Genomic DNA, 17,857 nt, shown 5'->3' with positions numbered 1-17,857 from the left:
TGGATCCTGGAGACAGGGAGGCTCCTTAACCATGCATCAGCCACTTTTCTGCCAGGCAAGGACGGTGTGCCATATGTCCCGTCCAACATCTTGCATGGACTTTTCAACCGCTCGCACTTTTTTACAATGCTCTGCCCACAGCTGACCCTCAAGAAATATGGCGCAAATGAACACTGAGCCTTATTCTCTCCCAGGTGGCAAGCCATTCCTTTGAAAACTGTCCCTGCTTTAGGCCACTGGGGCCCCATTTAGGGCTCTATAGGCTAGCACTTCAGCCAAGTGAATGTCAAATACTGATCGTAATAGTCATCTAGTAGTGTTTTAATTAGGCCTCTGGCCTGGTTAAGTATGATTTTCCATTTTCTCTCCGAAGACAACTGGATGGATTCAGCCAGAGAAGCCATTCTGTGCCAGCACCCTGAAAGGGAGGGTGTCCCTCCTCCCTTGCTGGCTCTTTCTAGGAGAGGGAAATAGGCCTGGTCTGGCTTTAAAGCTGTCAGGCATCCACTGTTTCTATCTGTGATCACTGCTGTTAAGCTAAGGGCTTGGGTTGGTTTGTTTGGGTTTTCGTTTGTTTGTTCTGTTGTCTTGTTGTTATTGTTGTTTTTATGACAGTGTATTACTACCTAGGCAAAGGGCTCACCTTCCACCCTGAGCCTGGCCATTCTATCCTTGCCTCCTCCTTTCTCCTTTCCTTTCAATCACTCACTACCTTTTTCTTCTCTTGTCTTCTCCAAACAGAGTAAATATTCCTCTCCCCTCTCTCCTGTCTGCTGCCTTCTGCCCCTCTTTCCCTTCTAAATACCTCTTCTCCCTCCCCTCCCCTTTGCTCCCAACTGATTTCCCATTAATCATCCCTAACACACATCTGCTTGGGTCCTGGAAGGATTTCTTGGCTGGCTCTCACAGCTGGGCTGGTTACAATAATCAAGGAGTTTTTCATCTCTCTGCCTCCTAGGTCTCCTCTCTCCCCAGCCCAGCCTCCTCAGAGTGCCTATAGAGTCCCACCCCTTTCCCACCTTGCAAGGCTTTCTTCTGTTCTCGGTCTGTGTAGCAATCTCCCCAAGGCCAAACAGCCCCGTAGGTTACAGGAGCCTTGCAGCGGACTCTTAGATGTGGTATTGGCAGCAGCAGTGATGTCAGAAAGCACAGAAGCTGGCATGAGAAAGGAGGGAGGTGGCACAGAGACCACCACGCCAATGGGACTACCCCCCTTCCTGTCCCCCTCTTGCTGCAATACGAAATACACCTCCCAGCCAGGCCATCCCTTAGCATTCACTTCACCCTGATTCTACCAGGATTCAAACTGGGGTAGGAAGAGCCTGTGTCATTTCTAAGAGGTCTTAAACGTACTGCCCAATAAACAGCAGGGATGCAGGGAGTACATTTAGTTTAGCATGTGATTGATATGGCCTGGGAGTGGTGCCTGCTGTCTTCTTTACTGAGCATGATACATGTACGTGACTGCTATTTGTTATTTCCGTGAGAGTTATTTCATTCTGTTTGAAGAACCCCTTTGAAATCACCTATCCCCGTCTTGGGTTCTCATGTTGTCTCAAGGCGTAGATCAACGCGGCAGAGTCAGGGACGGGTAGTCCCGGAGCAATATGCCCCCACTGACAGGCCTGACAATCAGAGTGATGGATTGGGTCTAGGAAAGTGGTACTCGAAGGCAGGCAGTGACACCAGCGCGCCTCCACTGGCCGCTGAGAGCACGGAAAAGTGGTCTCCCCAGAGGCCGGCGCACAAAGGGCAGGCTTCACCTTCTGATGATCGGCCGACCGGGAACTTTAATGTCAGTACTATGACTATGTAAAATCTCTGCCAAGCGCGAAGCTGGCAACACACATTTTATCTAAAAGGCGGGGGGGGGGGGGAGGAAAGGAGTGTATTGTTATTTTTAACAAAAAGTTTTTATTCCAAAATGTCCCTGGGAAAAGCTAGTGCATTTTCCCCCACTAGAAGAAAAGATGGGAAGGCGCATCTCTGAATTCTGTATCGACGTACAGCACGTAGATTTTCCCCCTTCTCTGGGATACTGGCCTCTCCAGTGATCCTGGGTGTACCCCCAAAAATAGCAGCTAGGCACGGTGCAGCGAGAAAACGGTATGCCTCTAAACAGATACTATAAGAAACCTGAAACGCACCCAAGACCGAACCTATAAATCAGTGTGCAGGCAGCGCGCTCCAGGCGCGTCAGGGCAGCGAGCACAGCCTAGAATACCGCGCTTCGTCGCGACCATCTCACCCCGAAAGGGAGTCCTCAAACTTGCAGGCTTCGAACCGGACAGGCTCAAAGTAGTTGGAGCGGCTACGCCGCGTCCCGAGAGCCGTGGACGCCCGCAAGGCTCGGGCGCTTCCAAATGAGCACACCAGGGAGAAGCCACTTAGGGAAAGAGGGCTGGACCGGGGCAGTGCCGGAGCTGAGCCGGAGCAGAGCCCGAGCAGAGCCCGAGCAGGGCCGGAGCTAGGCCGGGGCTCAGGAGGCGCGGCCCGCCCCCAGGCGGCCTCCTAGAACGTCTGGGACTCGGCAGCGGCGGAGCCAGCGCCCGGCGCTCCTGCCCCCCACCCCACCTCAGTCCGCCCCACCCCAGACACTCTCGGCCGGCGGGTGACTGACCCGGCCAGCACCACCTCCCCCAACCCTGGCAGTGTGAAGGGAGGGGAGAGAGACAGGAAAGCCAGCGGAAGGTAGGGTGCAGAGCCCGGGGTCCCGGAGGAGTCTCGTCCTCTACGGGACCCCGGGGCAAGGGCGGTCCAGCCGGGGGAGGGGGGGTGGGGGTGGGGGGGAAGGGAGGAGTGCATCGGGAGGTAAAGGCCGAGGCGGCGGCAGCGCGCGGGCGAGGCCCCTTTAAGGCTCTCCCCTCCCACCGGCGGCGCCGGCCTCCGCCCGCCGCTCTCCCCGCCCCGGGGTCCCGGCGAGAGCTGCGATTGGGCGGGCGCGGCGATCCCTTTGAAGTGTGGCTGCCGATCGCGGCTATTTGACGTGCGACTCTGGGAAGGCGAAGGTTTTTGTGTTGCTCGCCGGGGCTAGCGGCGGCGGCGGCGGCTGCGGCGGCGTCGGTGGAGGAGGGGTGGAGGTGCAGCGGCTGCTGCACCGCGCTCGACGCTGCGGAGCGAGCCCACCCGCCCCGGGAGCTCTCCTCCCCGGTGCTCCCCCTCCCTCCCCGCCCCCCCAGTGGCGCTGCCTCCTCCAAATGAGCGATTCGCCCGCTGGATCTAACCCAAGGACACCCGAAAGCAGCGGCAGCGGCAGCGGCGGCGGCGGGAAGAGGCCGGCGGTGCCGGCGGCGGTGTCCCTCTTGCCCCCGGCGGACCCCCTGCGCCAGGCGAACCGGCTTCCAATCAGGGTCCTGAAGATGCTGAGCGCTCACACCGGCCACCTCCTGCACCCGGAGTACCTGCAGCCGCTGTCCTCCACCCCCGTCAGCCCCATTGAGGTCAGTTTCCTGGTCGCTGCCGGCCCCATTCCGCCCAACACTGCGGGGCCCACGGCCCTACTCCCTGCGCCCCGGGGCTCAGTGCGACGCCCAGGTCCGGCCACGCCGGCACACGGGGTGAGGAGGGACCGAGGGAACAGGGATCGGAGTCCACCCAGTTCTCCCCAGGCTTCTCCGTGGAAGGTTTCCCAGTCCACACTCGCCTTTCGGAGCTACGTATTTGGGACTGGGTTTGCTCTTGGAGTCTCCGCTGGGTCCTTTACTTTTCCTGTGGCACCCAGTTTTCAGGCTAGAGATGATCTCTGCCTTTCCTGCCCCCACCTCCCCGCGCCAACACACACACACACACACACACACACACACACACACACACACACACACACACCACCCGGATCTGGTGTCTTTGGAGCCGCATCGCCCCCGTCCCACTCCGCCTCTGTCCCATCCGGTTAGAGCGCTCTACGCCCAGGCACTCCCGATCCCAGGTCTTTCTTCCTCCCACTTCCCTGCGTGCCCTCCCCGGGAGGGAGGGGCTACAAGGAGAGCGCCAACGGCAGCCCCTAGCTTCAGAAGGCGCTTCGCCCGGCTCCTGCCTCGCGGCGCCACCGCCAGAAACCCGTCCCAAGCGAAGTTCCCCAAACTGAAGGAATAAGTTTTTTCCTGGGCACTGAGGAGGGGGAAATTAGAGGGTAGGGGGCGAGTCACAGCCCCTCCCCCAGCCCCGATTCCACAGCAGTCACCTGCTCCCGCGGCGGCCTCTGGTGGACCACTTCGACTGCCCCATTCCCCCCGGCCCGTGCCGCACTCTGGGACGCGGTGGATCGAGGGACCCCACCCCGGGCCCTGCGCGCGCAGTTCTGCTCAGCTGCCCCGCTCCGCCCCGCCCGCACTCTCAGACCCTCTCCCCAGGCCTTCCCGCCCCGTCGCGCCGCCGCCCGGGCCCTCCGCGCCCACCCTGCTCCCCAGGCACCCCGCTTGCTCCGTCAGTTTCGTAGTCTCACCCCCTTCTCCCTCCCCTTGCCGCTGTCTCCCACAGCTGGACGCCAAGAAGAGTCCATTGGCGCTGCTGGCCCAGACTTGCTCGCAGATCGGCAAGCCCGACCCGCCGCCCTCGTCCAAGCTCAACTCGGTAGCCGCGGCCGCCAACGGGCTGGGAGGGGAGAAGGACCCTGGCCGCTCCGCCACGGGTGCCGCCTCCGCGTCTGCGGCCCTCAAGCAGCTGGGGGACTCCCCAGCCGAGGACAAGTCCAGCTTCAAGCCCTACTCCAAGGGCTCCGGCGGCGGCGACTCCCGCAAAGACAGCGGCTCCTCCTCCGTGTCCTCCACCTCTTCCTCATCTTCCTTGTCCCCGGGAGACAAGGCGGGCTTCAGGGTCCCCAGCGCCGCCTGCACGCCCTTTCCCCCGCATGGAGCGCCCGTCTCTGCGTCGTCGTCCTCGTCCTCGCCCGGTGGCTCCCGGGGCGGCTCCCCACACCATTCTGACTGCAAGAACGGCGGCGGGGGTGGCGGCGGGGAGCTGGACAAGAAAGACCAGGAGCCCAAGCCCAGCCCGGAGGCTGCGGCTGTGAGCCGTGGCAGCGGTGGGGAGCCCGGCGCACACGGGGGTGGCGCGGAGGCTGGGGCCTCCGGGCGCAAGTCCGAGCCGCCCTCGGCGCTGGTGGGGGCCGGCCACGTGGCGCCGGTGTCACCCTACAAACCGGGCCACTCGGTGTTCCCGCTGCCACCCTCCAGCATCGGCTACCACGGCTCAATCGTGGGCGCCTACGCCGGCTACCCGTCTCAGTTCGTGCCTGGCCTGGATCCCAGCAAGTCTGGCCTCGTGGGAGGCCAGCTGTCGGGGGGCCTGGGCTTGCCACCCGGCAAGCCCCCCAGCTCCAGCCCGCTCACCGGGGCCTCCCCGCCCTCCTTCCTGCAGGGATTATGCCGTGACCCCTACTGCCTGGGAGGTTACCACAGCGCCTCGCACCTCGGCGGCTCCAGCTGCTCCACTTGCAGCGCGCACGACCCCACCGGGCCCAGCCTGAAGGCCGGGGGCTACCCACTGGTGTACCCCGGGCACCCGCTACAGCCCGCTGCGCTCTCCTCCAGCGCCGCTCAGGCCGCGCTCCCCGGCCACCCGCTCTACACCTACGGCTTCATGCTGCAGAACGAACCGCTGCCACACAGCTGCAACTGGGTGGCGGCCAGCGGGCCGTGTGACAAGCGCTTCGCCACCTCGGAGGAGCTGCTCAGCCACCTACGGACTCACACGGCCCTGCCCGGCGCGGAGAAACTTCTGGCCGCCTACCCCGGGGCTTCCGGCCTGGGCAGCGCCGCCGCAGCCGCCGCAGCTGCAGCCTCCTGCCATCTGCACCTCCCCCCGCCCACCGCCCCGGGCAGCCCCGGGTCGCTGTCCTTGCGGAGTCCACACACTTTGGGGCTAAGCCGGTACCACCCCTATGGCAAGAGCCACTTATCCACAGCCGGGGGGCTGGCCGTGCCGTCCCTCCCCACAGCCGGACCCTACTACTCACCGTATGCGCTGTACGGACAGAGACTAGCCTCAGCCTCCGCACTCGGATACCAGTAACTACAGCTCTTGCTCCCACCCAACCCTCCTCTCCTCCCCCCCCCCCCACCTCCGCCTCCCTTCCCCCCCGGCCGCCTCGCCGCTGCAACCTCCACTACTGCTTGTCCCTGCCGGGATTCCCCGCCCAGACCCTCCCCACCGGACTGTGTATTTATTTACTATAATGTTAGCTTACAAGCTGGGAATATAAGTGCATTAACGGCCCACACGAGTCAATGGTATGCAAAAAGTCTGTGTTCCCCAAATAATAATATTAATCACACAAATAACTACATGTTCCCCGCCCCTCTTCCTTTCTTTTATTTTTCTTTCCTTTTTCTTAGATGTAAGTGGTTTATTTTCCTTTTGCTTTTTTTTTTTTTTTTTTTTTTTTTTGGATTGGTTTGGTTTTAGGGGGAGGAGGGAGAGTTGGGGTTCTGGGGTTCTTCTATTTGTTTTCCCTTCGTGGGGAGTTTCTTGCATGCTTCCTAACCGTTAAAACGACATTTGCCCCTTCTCTTTTCCCCTCGTTCCCCTTCAGTTCTTGTTTGAGGTTCTGTTTTATCCTTTGTACAAGTAACAGAGAGGAGATATTTTTTGTAACGCGTTTGGGGGGGTCTAGGGATCCGCCTTAGTGGCAAGAGGTCTTGTGTTCTATTGACCCAGAACTCTGCTCTGTGATTCCTCCCCTGCAACCCTCTCCTCCTGGGGTCCTTGGTCTGCACCCTGGCCCCCAAAATTAGAGCCTTGCTCCTCTAGCTTGCTCTGAGCACTGAGAGCCCTGACCCCACCAGCAGGCTCTGCCCTGAAAGAGAGGCCCTAAGGCCTCTGACAGCCTTTTTACCTTTCAGATGCTTTGTGGCCCCAAACACCCAGTAGTCCCACTGCCTGCTGGTGGGGGACTTGTACGGCTAGTCTTATTCAATCAAAAGTCCTAGAAGGCCCTGCTGGTGTAAAACGTTGCTCTTTATATTTTGCAAAGTGCATTTATAGTCTTGTTTTTCTCTCCATTGTTGGGATCCCTCTCCTGATAGGGGTAGGGTCAGTGATGCTTGCTAGATCCCTCCAAAGCAGACCAGTGGCAATATCAGAGGGCAGTACAACCTTGTTAGCTCCATTGGGGGGACAGTTGGGGAGGCAGGGAGTACACAGATCACAGTAGCCCCATCACCCCCTTCCCAGGCCTGACCCAACAGAATCCCCAAAGTTGGCCGTGGGCTTCCGTGGGCTCCCTCAGTGACTGGGATTGAAGACTCCGCCCCTGGGTCTTCTCCCCACACCTACCCTCCCTCCTGGTCTTATGCAGCAGTGCGGGGGCTGTGGGGCCTGTTGGGGATGAATAGAGCTCTCCCTTGGTAAGACTTATTTTGTTAATAAATGGAATACTTGGCTATATTCACACCGTGGTGTGTTTCTCTCTTGCCTCACCCACTGTCCTGCTTCCAGACACCTAAGCAGATGTCCTTTTATTCTTGCTTAAATACCTTATGGTTTCCTTCTGAAATTTCCGTTCAAGGACGAATTTAATGCCTTTCCTCAAGAAAGGGGGAGGGGAGGGGGGAAAAAAAACTTATGCCAACGCATTACAAATAACATGCAGTCGTCTTTATGGGTTTGTTTGTTTCTCCCACTTGGTTGTTGAGCTCCCAGCCTCGCTTCAAAGTCCTTGATATTTCCTGGGGACAGGGTGAAGGGAGTGTGTAAATGCGGTTTTTCCTCTGGGCCTAGATTCGAGGTACAAGGGGCTGAGCAGGGAACCAGGACGCGGGGCTCAGACTTGGCAGCACCGTCCCCAGAGCCCTGTAGGTATGCAAAGTCGACGTGCCTCTGGCGCCACCTAGTGGCAGAAAGACAGGTGACTGGCGCCGGCCCCGACGACACCTTCCTCGCTTCCCACTGGAAATGCGAATGATTTCCTCCTCTTGACTGCCTTTTCTACTCCTTGAAACCAAATGCACCTGCTGACATGGGTGCTTTGCAGAGCTTGGGGGCTCCCCGAGGCCAGCGCTGAGTTGCCGACCCGAGTCATTTGCGCCCCCAGAGACTTCTCTGGAGGGGTTTCGGTTTTGCTGAGAAGACGCGGTGTTTACTCAAGACTTTGAGACCACTCTTCGGTCCCTGTTGTCTTGAGCTCACACGACTGACACCCGCTGGGGCATCCCCCGGGCAGGCGATGATGGGGTGCCCTTTGCCAGGATGGTGGGACCAGGGTCGGGCACCTCCCACTGCCCGGGTTTTCCGCGAGGCCGGAGGAGAGGACGGACGGCCCTCACGTCTACCCTGGGCGGTGAGCGGCCAAGGCCGCTGGCTCCCCGGTGCACCCGGCCAGGGCGCGCGGGCGCTCGGCCTGCTCCTCTTGGATGCGACGGGCCTCCTGTTGGGCGCACTTCAAAGTGGTCTGCCTCGCCCCCTCCTGGCCGCTCTCCTCTGCGTTGGCCCCGCGCCGCTTTGGGGATCTGCTGTTGGCGCTGCTGTTTTGCTTTGCTTTCTCTGTGAGGATCGTGACTTAACTAGGCAGTTCGTGCTCCACAAGCTTCGTGCGTCTGAAACGTCCGTCCGTAGACCCGAGGTCAAGGGCGGAAGGTGGGGTGGGAGGGATGCCTTCTCTGTTCGTCCGCACTGTTTGGGAAGACACCACACCCCGCTAGAGAATCACGGGGGGGGGGGGGGGGGGGGGGCCTCCCTCACCCGGTGTCACGCTCTCTGGACTTGACAAAGCCTCAACGTTAGATGTTCTTGGGAGGTGGCGGGGGGGCTTGTTGATTAGGGTTCTTTGAAGCTTTGCCACTATATCTTTGTTTCTGGCCAAAATTCCTGTCTCTGTCAAGAGGACCTCAGGCTTCTTCTGCAGAAAATGTCCGTGCTGGCCACCAAAAGAACTTAGGTGTGTCCCAGGGGAAGGGACCTCCGCTGCTAGTGTCTTTGGGCACGTGGGGGAGGGCAAGTCCGGGAGAAGCTAAACAGGCTGCGGAAGTCACCCCGGGACCAACTCAGGACCTTCCTGGGGAGTCGTCATTATCTGGGTTCTCAAAGTTCAAACTGGTCAGAATCTTTAAATGACTTGAAACTGTAGGGACTTGCTTTGTTTTTCTTTCTCTCTGTTGTTTTGTCTGCTGTTGGTTATTTCCCACTTCCCTTCCTCTCAAGTCCTCTTTCCTTCAGATACCTTTTTTTTTTTTTTTTATGGCTGCTAAAACTTCTGGAAATTGCTCCCCCTGCAGGAAGACTTAAACTTTTCTCTTTTCTTTAAACTTCATGGGCTTCAGACCTCCCTAGCTAAGGACCACAGCGTTCCTCTTGTTGGGAAAGAGAAAGGAATAGACTCACTGTCTCCAATAGTGAACTCTCTGTATAGCAAAAGTCGTGTTTCTAAAGCTTCTTGGCTTATGCATGAGCTTAGAAACCCCCCAGACCATTGAGTTTCCCCAGAAAATGTATTTGTGGCCTTTGCAGACTGGGAAGGATGCCCTTTGCGTAGTTGGAATAAGCTGCCCCCAACTACCCTTGTGACATCAAAGGGCAAGCATTGTGGTCTGGAGTGTCCCAGTTCTCACCCTGAAATGTCAGCCCTCCCCACCATAAATGGGTGCCAGTTCCAAAGAAATGTGGCTGTTTTAATGAGCTGGTGGGGAGTTGCTTACTTTCAATAGCTAAATTCTCATTAGACAAAGTTGCTGTTTTAATAGAGATAATACTCCCCACCAACTGCTTATTTGCATAATTAATTCATCTAGCCACTCTTTTCTTTGAGAATCACCTCTACCTTCTATTTCTCCACCTCATTCTCTTCCTAGCCCTCCTCCCCCTTTTCCTCCTAATCTCTCCCAGGCGCCAGAAATGGGGCCTGTGTTCCCAAGGCACCAGGAAGGGTGGAAGCAAAGAGCTGGAACTTGAGACACTGGACGTTCCTGGCCCCAGGTCAGATTTTCACACCTCTTGCCTAGTTATTTTTGTGGCCTCGTGGGCAGCTGCGGGAGGAAGGGAGGAGGAGAGGGAGGGGAAAGGCTCCTTCTCAGATACAGGGTTGACACGAACAGAGTGGCATGGCGTTGGGTTTTTAACTTGCCAGTCGTCCCCCCCGCCTCCCCTCCGCTAACCCACCTCCAGAGAAATTGGGGAGCTCAGGAGGTGTGGCGCCCTTCTTTAGGCAGCCACAATTGCCTTGCCCTACCCGGCGTACTGGGACGTGCCTCTCGATATATGAGGTAACTCCTGCCTGATGTATGTCTGGGTTACCGTGGAATTCGTCTTGCAATAATCCTGAGGCTCTGTACTTTATTAATCATTCTGTAGGGGAAGCTGCACTCCAGTTTTCTGTTTGATTTGATTTCATTCGTCCTGTCTTTTTGCAAAATAGATGGTTGAGTGCATCCGATAATGTATGGTTTAATTTGGAGCACTATGGGTTTGAATTACCATTTTCATAATGTGCTGTGCATTAATGTGTTACATCATTTATAGAGAGGAATGTGCTGGGTTTCAAAGTTTCTCCTGAAAGCCAAAGTCACCTAAAGGAAGCAAAGCCAGATCACATCGACCCATCTTCTTACCTTGCTGCCAGAGAAACTCCTGCCTCCCAGCCTGTGGTTAAATCTGCCAAAGCTCATAAAACCCAACATGAGGCTTTTGTGTTTCACATAATGCAGGTGGGTGTCCAGGTTTGGGGGGGAACTTGCACATGGCTGCCCGGGAGCCATCGATGGCAGTACAAAGCTCCCTCTCATTATTGCATAACAACGGCTTTTGCAGCCGACCCGGTTTGAGGAGACCGCCAGTGGATGGCTCTACGTAGACCCTAATCCCAGCCCTCCCTCCCCAATGGCTGTAATAACACCAGCTGTCTGTTACTCAAACTCTGACTGAGGAGGAAAAAGCACTGATTATCCAAATACAGTCATTAAAGGGGAAATGTGTTTTTAGGACTGTCAGAGTGATTAATGAGGGCTAGCCGTCTTTGCAAATGCACTTGTTTAGTCTAACTGGCAGCTTCTATTTTCCTATTGATTTATTGCAGCCGTTGCCGGGCCTTGGTGTGTGCGGAGTCAGGGCACTTCACAACTGCGCCCTGTTTAAACAGGAAAAGCATGCACCATTTTGTCCGGGAGGGAGGGAACAGCCTAAAGTCTCTCCCTTCAGTGCCGTCTCCAGGGGCCCAGACCAACAAAGGAGACATTAAAAACCTGCAGCCTGGAAAGGGAAGGAAGCTGCCTCCCCTCACTTGTCCCCGGCCACTCAGTTCCAAGGTCAGTGAAGACGCACCACGGCCCCTGGACAAAGCCTGTCCTATTGTAACACTCGGCATGCCCACGTTTTCTCCTCCAGTCCCCCCAAAACAGCTGTCAGCCACTGGGTCCAAGTACAGGAAAGGCACCCAGCAGAGGGGGAGGCTGCAGAGGCCAGAAACAGAGAACTGAAGCATCCTCCCACCCCAACACACACACACACACACATACACACACACACACACACACACACCTACCTCTGGCTGGGTCCGGGATGGGAGCCAGGCCAGGGGATTCATGGGGAATCAATGGAGCCCAACAGTTGATTTCCACTTTTAAAAAGAGGTAGGGGGACCACAAAAGTGATATCTACTTCTTTCCACTGATACAGCTAATGTTTTGACAAATGATGCACCTGATGACAAAAATAGAGAAATGGCAGCTTGAAATTCGAGTGCTGGTATTTGGGGATTAATACTTCCAGGAGGTCAGTCATCAAAGGGACAGGATTTACAGAATTCCTGTTTATGTGCTGGATGCCATAAGACACAGGAGAAAACTCAGACGAAATTCTTGTCTGATTTAGTTGGGGGAGATAAGACACACCCGTGAGTCAGGGAGCAAGATAGCATTACATATAAGCGCGTTTATGCTGATCTAATAAAGTGCTAACTCGTACTGTGCAGACAGTGGAGGATAGGACAGGATGTAAGGAGGTGCTAATTGTGTGGACCAGATGGGTGGGCTGTGGGAGCCGGAGGGGGAGACCACTGGGGCTGATGGGGGGCACCCTGCCATGGAAGCTCCAATCTGTTGGGAGGCTCCTTGGAGGCCCATCCTTTTTCTGAAGGCTGAAGATGGATGAGGCCTTCATTCCATAGTGATAAGAGAGCTGGAACTTGAGCCCCTGAGCCCATAATTTCCATTTCTAAAGCAGATGAAGGAAGAGGCTTTACTGACACTGTATACGGCACGTCTGAATTTTCTTCCATTCCTTTCTTCCTAACCAACTTGCACCTGCCAGAGAGCGTTCGCGGCACAGAAATGGTTTGTACTCTTCCTAAATGAAGGGCCTTTCCAAGTCTTCCCAGGGTGCCTTCCCAAGACTTCCCAAGACTTCCAAGCACTATTAGCACTTACTAAAACAGGAAAAACTGTCAGTGGATTTGGATCACAGATGAACGGGGAAAACTCTCTCTTAAGAGAAAAGAAGTTGAACCTACTGGCTGAGAGAAATGAAGTGACTGTATTTTATAAACTTCAAAACGGAGATAAAAGTTTAAGTACACTTAAAGTGTACTTTAAGACTGTCCTGGAAAGTCCAGGATGTCTAGTCATTGCATATTGGGGAGAAAGAGCATAGAAATGGGAGCCAGAAAACTGGGATTTTCTTCTAGTTCTGAAACTTAATTGCTGTGTGACTTTGAACAAGTCACTTAATCTCTGAGTCTATTTTTCTATTTCTGAAATGAAGCTATTGGGCCCTCTAATCTTGAAGCCCTTTCTAACTGGAATATGAGTTTATAAAATGTTTAGAGTAAAGCATTATGGAGGTCAGAGCTGGTTAAAATGCTCCATCACTCATCCCCAGTCAAGCACGGTTCTAAAGTTCCTATCAAGACAGTGAGTGTGAAAGGTCCAGAAGAAGAAATGTCATGACTTTACCTCAGTAATGGCGGGGGGGGGGGGGGGGGGGGCGCGGAGAGCAGGGGAGCATACAGAAGAAAAATACTGTAATGTGGAATTTTCACCCAGAGAAGGGACTCTCTTTTCCATTTCAACAAAATGAATTATTAAAATATTTTTTTTTTTAATTTGATGAGATCCTGAGTGTAGTTTAGTTTTGATGCGGGTATTTCAAAGACTGATTGGGTACTTAAGTGGGTCAGAAATGATTGTTGAAAATAATGTTGAGAATCCCGTGAGGTTAAATCAAGGTCTACAGAAAGAATCATGTTTCATAACCTACCGCCAATTGCTTTTGGAAAATGGAACTGGCAAGAGAAGAAGTGAAAAGCAGATAAAAATCAAACCATGGAGGAGTTGGGGGGACCTTTGCTCTGAGTGGGCAGCGGGTATCTCCATAGCTCTTTGGAACATAAAATCAAGTGATCCTTCTGGAGTTTAAATCAGAGCCAGATTTTAGAGGGGAAACAGTAATTTGGAACCTGTCAGGGCACATTCCCTGTGTCCCGTTTGCTCTCCTGGGTGTGTGTATATATGAGCGTGTACATGTGTGTAGTGTGGGTTGCACACAGGTTTGTAGCCAGCCCATAAGGAAATGGGGTGACTACCTCAGTCCTGCCCCTCCCTTCCAAGAGCCAAGATGCTGCTCGGTGCAGTGGGTTTGCAACTCGGTAAACATTAACAAAGTGCCCACTACATACTAGGTTCCACGGCCTTCTCTGGGACTAGAAAGACGGGAGAGACACGGACCTTGCCTCAGGGAGCTTCCAGTCCAGTAGGAGGCAGACGTGTGAGCTGAAATATATGATGGACCAACAGTTCTAGTCGTGTTGCGATGGTCAGTACAGGCCAGAGTATGCTGTGGTCACAAATGAGCCCCACCATCTCAGGGGCTTAACAACAAAGGCTTATTTCTCGTTTATACTACATCTCCATCATTGACAAAGATCTCTGTATCTGTCAGGGTTTGAACAGAGAAGCAGAACCAGTAATATAGTAAGGCGTTTATTGCAAAGCATCAGCTTATGCGATTGTGGTGGCTAGCTAAGCAAGTCTGTAGGACATGCAGGCAGGGAAGATCCAAGGCTGGAAATACTGGCATGAGCCCTTTGGAGTCTCTACATTCAGGGAAGGCCTGAGCCCTCTTTCAAAGGGCTTGCCTGGTTAGGTCAGGCCCACCCCAGACAACCTCCCTTTTGATCTACTTAAAGTCAACTGATTAAGAACTTGAATCATATCTGCAAAATTCCTTCACAGAAGCACCTAGATTCATGTTTGGTTAGCTAACCGGGAACTGTCACTCAGTCTAACCAAGGTGACCCATCATCAGAAAGCATCACAGTGTTGCACATAATTTACCAGGCCCACTGACTAACAGGAACATCCTTGGCGGTCAGCGGGGGAAGAACTGAAGAATCTTGTACAAACAACATTTCAGGCCAAAATGACATATGTCACTTCTGTTCATCTGTTCATACTCCTCTGGCTAGAACTGATCACCCAGCCTCTCCTAACTGCCAAGGGCAGGACACTGACCCTCCCGGGAAGGAGAGGAGAATTGGAGAGGGTGCTGTCTGGGCACTCTGACCAGCTTCCACCCCGCCCTCCCCATGCTTGTTTTACACAGGGGGAAACTGAGTTTTCGGTGCGATGAAGGCATGCGTGACTGTCCACGGCCACAGTAAGTGAGGCAGAACTCTCCTCTCCCTCCGTCCAGCTCACCTCCACCCTGCTTCCTCGGGCCTCAACAAACAGAAACTCCTTCCAAACCCACTGAGCCCTGTTTACCTGGAGAAAGTTTACACTTGAAATCACAGGAAACAGGTGCCTCTGGGGATGGAATGCTCTAGCCAGACAAGCCTGGCCTCGCAGTTAGGGCGGACATCTCAGAGCTATGAGACCCTGAAGTTCAAAGAGATTTGTGACCTTCTGCATACCTTGTAGTCCCGAGATCTCCACCAGGTGGCTTGCAAAGAACCTCCTCTCGGGTCATCGAGGCAGTGTATTAACAAGCCCTCCTTACAAGAAGGGTGGAGACCTCCCATGTATTGGATTCTAGGAATGCTTTCATCCATGAAACTTACAAAAAGGTTCAGGATGGACCGAAAGTGATAGTGATCAATGGTCACTGACAAACAAGTGCCATCAACAGTATGTACTCTCATTTGAGACGAGAAAGGTCTGGGCAACAGGGATCAGACGTGGCTTCTTTTCCTTCTCTAACATTTACGGAGCGCTTGCTGTGTGCCAGGCACCGTGCTAAGCACTTTCCATACAAGACTTCATTTCATCCTGACAGCAAGTCTCTGCAGTGAGTCTATTATTGAACACTTTTTGCCCAGGGACACAAAGCCAGTAAACAGTAGAAGCAAGATCCCTGTCAAGTCTCTCTGATTCCAAAAACCTATACTCCTGCCACAGGAGCCACCACGTACTGTGGTGAGGCTCCTGCCTTGCACGAGAGCATCTGGCCAAGCGGAGTGCGTGGGGTCTCCATGGCGGCCCCAGGACACCTAGCCTGGGCCGCATCCGTGTCCAAGAGGGCCTTTCTCTAAATCTCCCAAGGCTCTAAATGGGTTGGGGCAGGATAGGCGGAGCCTTGTCAACCTCAGACCCTCTCCTCTAAAGACTGGGTCAGAAAAGAACTTTAAATCCCCTGATCCCCGGCTCACCCCCTGCTGGTCACAGCTGAACTTTGCAGTGTATTCGTACTTGTGGGAATGTTTCCTGAGAACCTGCTACCTGTGCGAAATGCTGTCAAAGAAGAGAAGATGCATAAGACATGGCCCCTCACATCAAACTGTTTAAAATCTCTTAGGGAAGACCGTATAAACACCTACTAACAATGTGAAATAAAGTTTGACATTAACACGGGACTCCTAAAAAGTGCCGGGCGTTCAGAGCACCCTGGGAGTTGGAGGGATGCATTCATTCACCCAGTCCCCCACTGGAAGGAGGAGAGAGGTCTTTGAGGCCAGTGGGACAGCCTGAGCAAAGCCCAAAGCCAGAGTGTGTTGGAGGATGTCCCTCCGGTGCACACCAACCAGCTTCCACCTGCAGGGAGAATGAAGGCAAGAGTCACTTAAGGGAGCCAGGGCTTTGGGGCCACCAGCGCAGGTGTGGGCAAGCAGTCAAAGGAGGACAACAGCCTCACTGCGGACACAGCACAGTGAAGGGGTTGCTTCCGAGGGAAGGAAGGCTCTTTGCAAAATTCAGCTCAAGGCTTGGAATTGAAACATGCATCACCTGTGCTGGCCTTGCTCTCCCAGTCACGGCCATCCACCCTGGGCTCTCTCACCCCCAGGGCCCACCTTCCTGGCTCCAGTTATACAGTGTCAGGACCCAGAGCACAGAGAGGGTCTCAGGAGCCTCTTGATGGTGACAGTGATAGGTGGGACCTTCACGTCCATCCCCTTCCTGATACTCACCTGTCTTCCCTGACCCCTATTCCCTCTTCTGGGGGTGTTGGCCCAAATGCTCATGGAGAGCATCCTCCTTTGCACCCCTGCTCCCAACATCACCCTCCCCTGTCCTACCCCCAATGTCATTCCTCCCCCCAATACACATACACACACACACACACACACACACACACACACACACACACTCCCTCTCACCTCCCTTCCCTCCCCCACCCCTTCCCCTCCATTTGTTTCAATGAACAGCCCCTTTTATCTATTCTGTAGGTACAAATGAAGCTGTCAAATTTGATCAGGCGCTTGATATGACAGGCCGTGGGAGTCAGGACCCCTTGAACAGAGTGGGCCTTGTCTGTCACAGCCTGCCTGACACTTCCCATAATGCCTAGACTGATGAGATTCTGAGTAGGGCCCAGCACATTTTCAACTCTATTTTGGGTGAAAACCCTTCTTGAAAGATCTTGAAAGGAGCTGGCAGTTCAGCCGCCCGGATGATTAATGAGGGTTGGCTCCGCTGGATGGATTTCTCCTGGTGCCAACGGCCGTCCCCCCAACAGGCTAGAACGTGTTGCCGTTGACTTCCCCCAGCACTTCCCCCCACAAGGCGACACCCCCCAAAAAACTTCTCCCACCAACCCTTGGACATTCCCGCGGGCCGCCCCTCGCCTCCACCTGCAACCACTCTGACCGCGTATCTCTCCCCATCCTCCCTCGTCTGATGCAGGAGCAGCCCCGGCATATGGAAAAAGTTAACTGTCGCAGCTGAGGGAGGCCCGGCTTGAGCTAACAGGGCCCGCTGGACAGCTTTGCAGGTTTTTGAGGGGCATGGAGGGAGTGCTGAGAGGGGACCAAACAGGACAGTGACCCCTGAGTGCCACGTCACATGCTCCAGTGGGCAGGGTAGGCCTCTCCACTTTTTCTCCATGGACTTCAGGAACTCTGGGGACAGGACCCACGGGGCGTCTAATGCCCCAGAGAGATAAAGCCTTCAAGTCCTTGTTTTTCCTCATCTCACTGTTTCTCACGACTATTTTAACCAAGAGAGTTCTTTATTGGGCAGGACCCTCCGGTGTAGGGCAGAAGGTCTAGCATCCTTGGTCTCAAGACATGTCTTGCTTTTGGCATCCCCCCACCCCCCAGTCATGGAGACAACCAAAACTATCCCCTACACCTCCAAACAGCCCTGGGGTGGTCCAGCCCTGCTTGAGAACCACCATTAGAGGGACGAGTCTCCCCTCTCCCTCGTGCTTTGAGGGCCTTGTCCTCATCTCTGCCTCCTTCTGCTCTCACACCCTCAAGCTCGCTCAGTGGAGAGAGCACCTTGAAGGAGGGGAAAGAAGGAAAGAAGGAGGTTCTCCCACCCACCACAATACTAACTTTTCTCCTCCACTGCTTGCCCCAAACCAGCCCTGCTTTAACCTCTGTCCTCTTGCCTTCCTCTCCTGCTGTCCTATTTTTCCTAGCAGATTACAGCTTATGCATGCTTCAGGTGAAAAAAAAAATGTTGCCTGAAACTTCTTTGGGCTTTCCAAGCTCAGGATC

General features: G+C 54.6%; 1 protein-coding gene across 1 annotated transcript; it reads left to right on the top strand.

Moving 5' to 3' along the window:
* Positions 1 to 2,917: 2,917 nt before the first annotated feature.
* Positions 2,918 to 7,387, top strand: ZNF703 (zinc finger protein 703). The gene is made up of 2 exons (XM_086703722.1): positions 2,918 to 3,440; positions 4,477 to 7,387. Exons 1-2 carry the CDS (start codon positions 3,198 to 3,200, stop codon positions 6,007 to 6,009), a joined length of 1,776 nt encoding a protein of 591 aa, XP_086559848.1. The 5' UTR covers positions 2,918 to 3,197; the 3' UTR covers positions 6,010 to 7,387.
* The last annotated feature ends 10,470 nt before the right edge of the window (positions 7,388 to 17,857 follow it).

The sequence above is a fragment of the Puma concolor genome, chromosome B1 (assembly GCF_028749965.1).
Source record: "Puma concolor isolate L17-30 chromosome B1, mPumCon1.1.hap2, whole genome shotgun sequence".
Lineage (NCBI taxonomy): Eukaryota > Metazoa > Chordata > Mammalia > Carnivora > Felidae > Puma > Puma concolor.
The sequence above is the reverse complement of the archived record's forward strand: the minus strand, read 5'-3'. Positions and strand labels throughout refer to the sequence as shown.

Excerpts from the sequence above, each read along its gene's own strand:
- ZNF703 (XM_086703722.1), top strand. The coding sequence starts at position 3,198 with ATGAGCGATTCGCCCGCTGGATCTAACCCAAGGACACCCGAAAGCAGC. Across the intron at positions 3,441-4,476 it reads CCCCCGTCAGCCCCATTGAG|CTGGACGCCAAGAAGAGTCC; the intron begins GTCAGTTTCCTG and ends TGTCTCCCACAG.